Raw genomic sequence first — 11591 nt, 5'->3', positions numbered from 1 at the left:
AACTTCAGTTCTCAGAATTAACCCAAAAGTACCTCAAAATTTTTATACTAGAGAAGCAGAAACAATGATGAGGAATACTGTAAATTTCCATAACTAGAAGAATGATAACCTCATTAGAACTGCTACCTCTGTTTTGTCCTGTTTCATGGTTATGGTTGCCTTAGGACCCTTTAGACAAACAATGCTTAAGGTGGGCAAAAATTTCTCCGACATTCTCACTTTTCCAATAAATTGGACAAAATATAATAAGAGAGAATTTTTTTTGAAGAGATTGTAAGGTGTGAAAATGATAAATCAGAACTTAGAATCGCCAAATGGAACTCGGAGGTTCTGCAAATGAGAAGCATAATAGGCTAGGCAGTTGATTGGAGTATTAGGGTTTCAAAAGCTCAAGAACAGGGCTAATGGAAGGGAGGATTAGATAGGGTAAGTTCTGTGCCGGTTGGTCAGTCTTTTATACAATAAAGCTATTTAATTTCCTGATTTGTGTCTTGCAGGATTGAAAAAAAAAATGTTTATTTGAACATCCATATTAATATGAGTGAGTAATATGCTATCTCATGCAGGTGGAAACTGCCTGATTCAGAACAGCCCGTAGTAGCCTCGACAGCCAAACTCATATTAATAGTGAGAAGTCGAAGGCTGCTTCTGAAGGGCTCTCACAATGTAAGCATATTTGAACATCCATATTATATCAATGGAACATTTTTAGAATTTGAGAATATGTATCATAGCTAATATTCCAGTGTCTCAGAGTACATATGAACTATTAGAGCCTCTAATGAGAAATTACTTTCTTAGATGAATCAGGTTGCTTTGTTATTTATGACTCCATTGTCTTGGAATGTATCATTTCTATGGAAATAAGTAAAGATGAGAAGGAAAATTTTTTGAGTGGCTGTGAGAGGTTTTTGTGCTTATTCATCTGGAAGCTAGAAGAAAGAGGGCAATAAAGAGAGGGTAAAACAAAAGGAAAATTCTAAGTTTCTTAAGATGAATATAGTTCCTGTTTTGTGCATAGTCATGTATATACACTAAAATAAGTGTGCTTTTATTAAGCACCAACTGTACTAGCTTTCTGAGTAGATAATGTCTCCAATTTAAACACTTTGGAATTTTGTATTATTCCTCTGTTTTGAGGCTTTCCAAAGAAATTTCCATTTGGTTCTGTAATATTTACTGTTGCTGGATGGAGAAATAATGAAAGAGAAAAACTTGAAAGAAGTTCCAAAACAATATTTGTTTCACCATATTTCCACTAAGTTTACTTAAGCTACCACCTTATTTGTTGCTAGATACATTCTCAGTGTTGTTATTCTCTAGGTTTTATCTACAGCGGAATGCTCTTTTATTTGTTTAACGCGTATCTTGTGTTTCCATAAGGAAACTATAGAAATTTCCAAAACAAAACTTTTGCTAACACCACATTTCCAATTAGTTTAGCTACCATTTCATTTGGTCCAAAACTTTTGCTAACAACCCATTTCCATTTAGTTTAGTTACCATTTCATTTGTTCTAAAAACCCTTTTTTTTTTCTTCTTTTTCCAAATTTGGTTGAATGTTCATTGTTGGTTTTATCTGTCCCCACTGGTATTATGCTTTCAGACTCCTTACAACTGAAGGTATTTGGTCTTGTAGTTGGAAAGGCATTTGTTTTTGCCACTGCATTTGTCTATGGGGGAGCCATCTTAACATTTGGACTGACAGTCTCTAATCTGGAGATGAACACTGTAAGTAAATATTGTTTGGAAATTTATGTATATTTGGTTCCAATTTCATCCTATTATGAGTATTCTTCATTCCAATTTCATTTTTGTTTGGAAATATTTTGTATTGATTTGGTTGGGTGTGGGATCTACTTATGGCATTGTTGTTTCTCAGCAAACAAGAACTATTCCAGTAGTACATTCCTCAAATATGTTACAAAAAACTTTATTAAGTCCATGATATCTTGCCTTGCTCATATTGTGATTACTGGTTAGCTATGGAAAATGGTAAGGTTCTATCCAGGATTATCAAGGGGATAAGTTGGTCGGGGCTCAGCCCGTACCTGTGTGTAAGAATCTTGTAGTGAATGGGTAAATACTCCCAATGAGCTCATGTCACAATTTCTAATTATATTTCTGACAGAGGTCCCCTGGGGCGATTGGCTAATTAGGTAGAGAAGTTGGTAACCCTGAGGTTTCTAGGATCTATGGTTGCTTTGGTCTTTCCAAAGCAATGGATAGAGGTTCATTTGTAAATACATATTGAAATTGAGTTTAGCCTTTGAGGACTAAGAACCTGATCATTCTATATGGTTTAAGCTGCAAAAGGAAACCCACCCCCACCCCAAGAAAAAAAGAAAAAAGAAAACAAAGATATAGGCTCCCTCAGTTTAGTATCTTTTAAAGTGTTGATGGGTGAAGTACTATGATTGGCTTTCTTTGTCTCATCTGTTTTTTTTATTTTTATTTTTTGAATAGTTCATATAGAAATATTTTTGTTATTTTAACAGAGTGATGACATCAAAACCAAAGGAAAAGACATCATTCAGCCCAAAATTGAGATGATTAGGGAGCATTTAGTACCATTACAACTTTGGGTATGTTCCTGAACAGGGTTACTTTTTTCTTTTCCTGATGAATCAGGAATGCATTAGATAGTAAAGAGAAAGATTTGAAGTTATTGATCATATGATAATGACATTCATACATCTTAACTTTCAGTTTCTTGATTGTTCCAGGCTGAAAACATGTCAAAAAAGTGGCATGTCCCAAGAGAGGAAGAAATAAAAAAGAAGCCTATAATTAAAGAGCTTTCTAAGATATTAGGTGCAAGGACACCCAGCTGATTCAAGCTTCTTCTTTTTGCTAATGACAAGTATCTAGGCCTTCGGCTTGTCTAGTCCCATGGGTTCATACTAACCTCACAACCATATGGACTGGGTCATACCGGGGTTGAATGAGAACCATTCAACTTTCACTAAAAGTGGTGAAGAGTACTAAACACCCCATGTGAGTGGCCCCAAGAAGATAAAAGTAGGAGTGTTAATGGGGCGGGTTGGGTTGGGTTGGGTTGGGTTGGGATTTTTAAAATCCTAGTCCAACCCTAAGGTCTCTTAACTCAACCCAAGCACTGCCTAGCCCTAGGTTGGGTTGGGAAATCTCAGGCAGGCCCAACCTTGTCAGGTTTAGCCCAGCCCAGCGCTGTTGGACCTGATTGGGTCGGGCTTAACTCAATCCAGCCAGGGTTGAGACCTCAATGCAGGCCCAACCCAACCTGGCCTCGGGCCTGAAATGCTCAACCCTAGCCCAACCTATGGGCTGAAATTTCAGCCCAAGCTTTGTTTGGGCTCAGGGGGGGCTAGTGTAGGTTCGGGCTGATTGGGCTTTTTTGACACCCCTAGGTAAGAGGAGTCGAACTCAGAACCACACGCTTCCAATGGTGAAGGTCCCTTGTCAACTCGGCTACCCCTTGGGTGATAAATTTTTATTTTTAGTTATATATAAAATGTATCATAAGTTTGTGTTTAACCATATGGGTTGAGCCTAACAGAGGAATGAGTATGTATTTTTCTACCTTTTATGTTTAATAGTATTTCCATATTTGAGTTGATATTCAAATATTTAAACAGAGATACATATTTCTCTACTAAAACTCAATTAATATCCGACCCGTAGCACTTGTAGTTGGTAGTTATGCATGACAAACTTGGTAGGCATATTGAGCTGTATCTTTAGTTGCCAAACTAATGGAATCTAGATGTGGGTATTCTGACTATTGGATGGATAGAGACCATATGGATTGGTACAAAACCCAATCATATGTGCTATTAGGGGTGTAAGTTTTGCCTTGATGGTCCAAATCTGTCTTGAGTCCCAATAGGGTCTGGGCTAAGATTTCTGACCTGAAGGCAAGTTACGGTTGAAAAACACTAACCTTGGATTAGGGTTGGGTTGGGCCTGGGTTGAGCCCTAAGCCTAGCCCGTCATTTTAACTGTGATTTATATAATATAAATTTAGGTTGTCATCATATTCTTTTATTCAAAATAATGAAGTCTGGATTACTGCTTCTTATGGTTAAGTGTCTTGAACATCTATTATTGTGTTGCACTTCATAATTTTAATTGTGTATTGATCATTTGATCTTTTTTTATTTTTATTTATTTTTTTCGATATGCATATGACACATATGGAAAAAATAGGATCAATTAGGGTTAGTCCATTGACAAAACTTAATGCCAATTAGGGCCAACCCAGCCCAATTCTGCGCAATCATGACCAGTTAGGGCCAAGTTGGGTTGGCATGGACCTGACAGGATTGGCCCTAGGCATGACTTGATAGCATTGGATTGGGCCTAGGTTGAGTTTTAGGAAACTAGAGTTGGGTTAAGGTTCTAAGAAACCCAACCCAATCCGACCTGTTCCAGCCCTATGTGATATCATAAACTGATGCCCTCATTTTCCCTAACATAGTTAACCATCCAAAAAGTTAATCTATTGATTATGCTAAAGGTTTAATGTCTTAAGTTGAAACTTGCTACTTGAATTAAAAGTTATGAGAAAAAAAAAAAAAAAAGGGTTCATCCACACCTCCCAAAAGCATCTCAATGAAGCTTAAGTTTTGTCAAATGGCAGTAGATATTTATATTTTTGGAACATGTAGTTCACTAGCAAAATCCACCTCTTCCACAAGGAGATATAATTGTATAAAATTGGTTTAAAAACCATTAGGTTTTATGACACTAAACTACAGGATATAAAAAGATCGACCAATTCCGAGGATTCATAGTTAACCCAACAATAGAATCATTTGAGCTCCAAATATCCATATTCCAAAATATGGAATGATTTTTTATTAAGGCTGGAATATTGGGAGGACTCTTCGGGCCAAACAAGAAATCTGCAATTGCCAGCAAATTTTTTTTTGGATAATCTAAAAAATCTATTTACTTTATCTTTAAGCCTATCGACTAAAATGGAATCTTTTTCAAATCAGGAAAAAATTAGCTCATTTTCACACCAAATTTAAGTATGATGAATTAATCTATAAAAATAATTTTTTTGGACATTTGGCTAGATTTTGGACCAATTAACCAAATTTAAACCCTATTTACCCTTTAGGTGAATTTTGGTTATTTTACTTGGTTGATCTCCAACATCTTCATTATTCTAAACCTTAAAATAGAACATTTCCCTGGTTCTAGAACAAATGTTTATCATCATCGTGAACACTTTCATGGTGACAAAATGAGGTGTCTACAAGAACCTTCCCATCCAATAGTAGGATATGACAAATATGCTCTCTATGTAGCTCAAAAGGGCTGGACCATGTTGAGAAACACAATGTGTAGGAAGTCCTTGCAAATATTAAAATTAAGGAAATTTTTTTTTAAGATGTCTTGCGTAAAAGGAAACTTGTTTGTGGAAGGGTGATGAGGCAATTTTAATTGTCATATACGTGGGGTATTTGAATTGTTCACTTGCCAATTTCATACTCAAATCCAATGAAATACCATACCATGTCTATTGATGCATCCTATATTTTCCAGCTGTTCCATGTATTTATTTGTCTAAATCTTGTCATAGTCATGGATTTTTAAATTTTAATTTTACAACTTGACCAACTCCATTTTGGGTAAAACCTGACATGCTGATAGAAAACCTCATGATTTTCTTATCCACAAAATTTGTGCGCTATCCGAGCTTACTACATTGCAGAAAGACCTAGAAACTTTTTTAGGCATGCCCCTCAGAGATACCTCTCCCTAAAATAGAATAAAATGTACAATAGTGATTTACCGTGCATGTTTTCCAATTCCTTTTAATGAATTTGGATATATATGGAGTGTTTTAGTCATGGTCGAGATTTGCCATGTGAGAGATTTTCCCATGCTTTAAAGACAGAACGACCAGAGAATGATGCTCTTATTTGTTTCAATAACTTATGCTTGCCTTAAAAAAAAAAAATCAAGGGTAAATTCAAATGTTTGACCACCAAAATGACCATTTTAATTTTATTTTCTTGTGAAATGGACAATATTTTGACAAGTCTCAATTATTTTGTAGTACATTTTTTTTTTTACCCTGGTCGAAACCGAAATCATCAACCTTGGTAGTATCACCATCTTATGCCGTATGTGGTTTTATGGGGTTGAAATCGTCTACAATTCCGATCTCGTACAATTCTGTGAAATACCACCTTCAAGGGGTGACACGTGTATTGATACCAATACAATGGTTCAGATATGGTATAACTAATAAAACCTTAAATCAGTGAAGAGGCATTTAAATCAGATCTAGACCATTGCATTGGTATCAATACACGTGTCACCCCCTGAAGGTGGTATTTCACGGAATTGTACGAGATTGAAATTGCAGACGATTTTTTTCCGATTTTATGCCTTTATTTGTTCCTTTCACTACCCTAACTACTCTTCATCCAAATTTTATCTTGCCCCTTGATTGAAATACAGGCAGTGCCTAAGCTAACCATTGAAAACAGTAGGTGAACTACCTTATATGGTGGAAAGCTAGCCCACCATGTTGAACAGCTGAGGTCCTACTCTTATTTTAGGACTAAGCTTGTATTTTCCCATTGTCTTACCATCTTCGAGTCCTTGTATATATATAAAAGTGACATAATTTACAGAAGTGGCATTAGATTCTATATATTGAGATGGCATTTTGTGGTATTACGAAATTTTTATCGAGTTCAAATTGTCTGCAGCGAGCGGTGAGATGCAATGAGCATCCAATGGCTTGGAGGGCTCGGCCATGCACCTCAACTGTTGGATGCTCACTGCATCTCACCGCCTCACCACAGACGATTTTGACACCCTTTAACAATTTCCATTTCTTTCATCCTTAGCAATAATCTTGTAATCTAAAACTGTCCTATACATTACCAATAACTTAGATACACAAATAAGTTACATAAACGGGCTAATTAAAAATGGTCTATTCGAGACCGAACCTCGAACCATGGTTTGATTCATATTTCTGGTCCACCCCAGGTTGGGCTTTCCAATCTAGAGGGCCGACCCAGGCTAGAATGTAGGTTGCCACGTAAGAAAGTTGGAGAGGAGAGGATAATTGATTAAAACACCTCTTCTGATAGAGGTAAGAGTATATGTGGAAGCCCTCTATACAGAATTTGAGATTCCTTATTAACAACACCTTAAAGATAATAAAGATTATCAATAGATAGGGATTGCATGTCATTGTTGCGATAGTTTTTGAAGAGTATGAGAGTGTTTTTAATACTAATTGGGAAGGTTAAGGAGTGAAGGAGTAGATAATGGAGTTGATTTAGAAGAATTAAGCACTAATATGGATATTAGAGTAGAGACCTGTTAATTGATTCACTAGTATTCTGCCATGATTTTTTGTATAGGATTTGGGATAAGAATTAGTGACTTGTACAAGATACGATTTACAGCTTTGTGCAAATTACAATTTCCATTTTTATTTCACCCAAGATCTCCATGATTCTTTCATTCTATATAAATATAAATATCCATTAATATCAATATATTTTATCCAAATTCAGTTTATTTACAAGAACTGAATTATTGGGACAGTAATAAAGAGAAGGGAGAGAGATGTTTAAACTATACTCAATTTCTTGGATAAGAGATTTAAGTAAATCCATTGCTTATTGTCCCACTGTTTTTTGGATAAGAGATTTATGTAAATCCATTTCTATCCTTCCCACCATCCAAACATGTTTCTCTCCCCTATAAATATTGTTCCTCCCCCTCTCCATAAGTTTATCTTTCTCTTACTCTTCCTCTCACACACACACACACACACTCTCTCTCTCTCTCTCTAGTTTATTTTTCAATTTCAGTAATGGCCCATCTCAAACTTTTAGTATCACTTTTTGTTTTGTTCTTCACTTTTACATCTGCAAGAAAAATTTCATCTCATGTTAAGTTTGAAATTTCTACTAATGGTTCTGCAACAAGGAATTACACTCATGTATGTGACCCTCAAAGGTTTGCAGATCAAGGGTTGAACATGTCATCATTCCTTTACTGTGACAAGTTAATCCCATATGAAATCAGAGCCAAAGATCTGATTGATAGGATGACATTGGCTGAGAAAATGAAGCAGATGGGAGATCAATCTCCTGGGGTCTCTAGACTTGGGCTTCCTCCTTACAAATGGTGGTCTGAGATCCTTCATGGAGTTGCAGATACTGGCTTTGGTACTAAATTCAATGATGAAGTTCCTGGTGCCACAAGTTTCCCTACAGTTATCCTCTCAGCAGCCACCTTCAATGAATCTCTATGGAAGCTTATAGGCCAGGTAACATATATTCATAACTTAGAATTATAATTTTACTATATGGTATAGGAATTAATTATAATATATATATATATATATATATATGGTTTGGTTTGCATAATAGTTTAACTTTGATGTTGTTAGACTGATGTGTTGTTTGTTATTATTATTATAGGTTTCATCAACAGAAGCTAGAGCTATGTATAATCTTGGAGCTGCTGGCTTGACCTTTTGGAGTCCAAATATTAATGTGGTTAGGGATCCTAGATGGGGAAGAACCTTGGAGACTCCTGGAGAAGATCCATTTGTTGTTGGAATTTATGCGATTAATTTCGTTCGAGGTTTGCAGGATATTGAAGGATTTGTTGATGTGCCTAATCCAAATTCTAGGCCTCTTAAGATTGGTGGATGTTGTAAGCATTTCACTGCTTATGATATTGATAAGTGGTATGAAGTTGATCGTCATACTTTTGATGCTAAGGTATTATTTCTCAAAATTCAATTAGAATTTTACATAATATTCAGTTTATCAAAGAAATTATAATTAAATTTATGTTGTTTGAAGGTTGCTGAGAGAGATATGATAGAGACTTTTAATCGTCCATTCGAGATGTGTATTCGAGAAGGAGATGTTGTTAGTGTTATGTGTTCCTTCAACAATGTTAATGGTATCCCAGCTTGTAGTGATCCAAAACTGTTAAGAGAGACTATTAGAGGAGAATGGGGTCTTAATGGGTAATGTTTCCTTCTTTTGATCTCTTTTCCTTTTAGAACTTTTCAGAACTTTTGACATTAATAGTTAATTATTCTTTTCTGATTTACAGGTACATTGTATCTGATTGCTATTCAATGGATGTAATACGTAATAGACAAAAATGGCTTAATGATTCAAATGAAGATGTTATTGCAAAATCATTGAATGCAGGTTTGGATTTGGAATGTGGATGGTACTTCCAAGACTTTGGTGTAAATGCAACTATGCTTGGTAGAATCAGAGAGGGAGAAATTGATAGGGCTTTGAAGAATAACTATGTTGTTCTAATGAGACTCGGATTCTTTGATGGTATCCCTTCACTCGAAAAACTTGGAAAGAAGGATGTTTGCTCTGATGAACACATTGAGTTAGCTGCAGATGCTGCCAGGCAAGGAATTGTTTTGCTTAAGAATGACAATCAAACTTTGCCTTTCAGTTCTTCCTCAGTTAAGAGCATTGCAGTGTTAGGACCTAATGGTAATGTCACTAAAACCATGATTGGAAACTATGCAGGTATGCAAGTAGACTGATTCTCTCTCTCTCTCTCTCTCTAGTTTGGAAATCAAATTCTGATAATAATTTGATTTTATGTTATTAGGTATTCCATGCAAGTACAGTACTCCTAAGGATGGATTCTCTACCTATGGAAATGTGACTTTTGTAAAAGCATGTGAAGATGACACCCCTTGTACAAAGACTGATGGCTTTCCTGCCGCTGTGGAGGCAGCAAAGAATGCAGATGCTACCATCCTTGTTGTTGGCTTGGAATTAAAGTTTGAGAGAGAGGAATTTGATAGAGTTGATCTCAAACTTCCTGGTAACCAAACTGATTTAGTCAATCAGGTTGCCAGTGCTGCTAAGGGTCCAGTCATTCTTGTGGTCATGGCTGCAGGTTGTATTGATGTTTCTTTTGCTAAGCAAAACCCTAAAATTCAGGCCATTCTTTGGGTTGGTTATCCTGGTGAGGAAGGTGGCCGTGCCATGGCTGATGTTGTGTTTGGAAAACACAATCCAAGTAAGCTTTAATTACTCAAACTCAAATTTTGAAAGTACCTCTTCTTTTACTCTGTTTTGATCATTAAATGTTTGATCTATAGGTGGAAAGTTGCCTCTTACATGGTACATTAATGACTACACAGATAAGTTGCCCATGAATTCCATGTCCTTAAGGCCAGTTCCTGAACTTGGCTACCCTGGAAGGACTTATAAGTTCTTCAATGGTCAAACCCTTTATCCTTTTGGTTATGGCCTCAGCTACACTCAGTTCAATTACTCAATGGTATCTTCTGCTCATGCATTTAACCTGAAATTGGGAAAGCTCCAACATTGCCGTGATATCGCTTATGAGGATGGTACCGCTAGGCCTCCTTGCCCTGCAATTGTGGTAGATGACATAACTTGTGGCAAAGAGTTGGATTTCAAGGTTGATGTTAAAGTTCAAAATGTGGGAAATGTGGATGGAGCCGATGTTGTCATCATCTACTCAAAGCCTCCGGCGGGCATCAAGGAAACTCATATCAAACAGGTTATTGGGTTCCAAAGGGTGTTCTTGAAAGCAGGGGAGAGCAAGATCTTGAAGTTTACATTCAATGCTTGCAAGAGCTTGATGGTGGTGGACAAGACAGCTTATAAGGTTTTGCCATCCGGGGGCAACACGATTGTGGTTGGAGATGATAAGCTCTTTTTACCAGTTCATATCAATATTGAGTCTTACCAAAACTAGATGGTTACTTGGATTGTTTAGGTTAGCTCAAGTTCTAATTATCTTGTTTTTTTCTCCTACTTCAGTAGGAATTAGGAGTGGTTATATGTTCTGCAATTCAATATGATGGGATCTGTTGAGTTTCTCATTAATTAAACGTTAATTTTGATATTTGCAATCATATATTTCAGGTCTCTAGTCAAATTTTAATCAGAAACTTTCCATTTTCTGGTTTTAGATTTTAAGACCATACTATGGCAGTCTGGGTCCAATCAAAGACATACTAGAGTTGGGATATATGGGATGGCAGAGCTTACCCCTGCTTTTTCATTGGTAAAGCTGTATAGTTCTCTTCCCCCCCTCCCCCCCCCGCACCCACCTCGCACATATGAAAGCCTTGTGCATTGGGTACGCCCTTTTATGACCTTACTATATTGATTCTAGCTGGGTCAAGTAGCTAACGGCCAACAAGAAAATATATTGTTGGGTTTTTTTAACTATCACTCCCTTCTACTTAGCGTCTGTTTACTGATACTTTCTGCCTCAGCTCTTGTTTCTGATTCTTTTAAAAAAAGTGATCTCTTTACCTCTCCTTCTCCCTTGGTGTTGTAAAATGGCTAAATTATCACTCTTAATCGATTCTCATTATCTCTCTTTCATTTCTTATCTTTTTTGTATTTTCTAGTCACCTAATCGACTCGGTTCCATATTTGGATATTCAGGCGATTTAATTTGGTTTGGCTTGATTTTGATTCCAATTCGGTTCAGTAATATGGGTTTAATTTGATTATGTAACTCGGGTTTAATTTGATTATGTAAACGGTTCCACTTTTGGACCGTGATTGTGATGGACCAAAGAC

The 11591-nt window shown here is 36.4% G+C and overlaps 1 protein-coding gene across 2 annotated transcripts; it reads left to right on the top strand.

Moving 5' to 3' along the window:
* The first annotated feature begins 2502 nt into the window (after positions 1–2502).
* Positions 2503–10912, top strand: LOC122066057 (beta-D-xylosidase 3-like). 2 transcript variants are annotated; one of them, XM_042629878.1, is made up of 7 exons: positions 2503–2585; positions 7992–8296; positions 8451–8756; positions 8841–9010; positions 9100–9542; positions 9628–10044; positions 10127–10912. In XM_042629878.1, exons 2-7 carry the CDS (start codon positions 8006–8008, stop codon positions 10750–10752), a joined length of 2253 nt encoding a protein of 750 aa, XP_042485812.1. In that variant the 5' UTR covers positions 2503–2585; positions 7992–8005; the 3' UTR covers positions 10753–10912. The 2 variants fall into 2 exon arrangements, with proteins under 2 accessions (XP_042485812.1, XP_042485811.1); XM_042629877.1 differs by lacking the exon at positions 2503–2585 and having other exon boundaries at positions 7773–8296.
* Positions 10913–11591: the final 679 nt, after the last annotated feature.

Source organism: Macadamia integrifolia, unplaced genomic scaffold, assembly GCF_013358625.1.
Source record: "Macadamia integrifolia cultivar HAES 741 unplaced genomic scaffold, SCU_Mint_v3 scaffold2209, whole genome shotgun sequence".
Classification (NCBI taxonomy): domain Eukaryota; kingdom Viridiplantae; phylum Streptophyta; class Magnoliopsida; order Proteales; family Proteaceae; genus Macadamia; species Macadamia integrifolia.
The sequence above is the reverse complement of the archived record's forward strand: the minus strand, read 5'-3'. Positions and strand labels throughout refer to the sequence as shown.

Excerpts from the sequence above, each read along its gene's own strand:
- LOC122066057 (XM_042629877.1), top strand. The coding sequence starts at position 7,838 with ATGGCCCATCTCAAACTTTTAGTATCACTTTTTGTTTTGTTCTTCACT. Across the intron at positions 8,297-8,450 it reads TATGGAAGCTTATAGGCCAG|GTTTCATCAACAGAAGCTAG; the intron begins GTAACATATATT and ends TTATTATTATAG. Across the intron at positions 9,011-9,099 it reads GGAGAATGGGGTCTTAATGG|GTACATTGTATCTGATTGCT; the intron begins GTAATGTTTCCT and ends TCTGATTTACAG.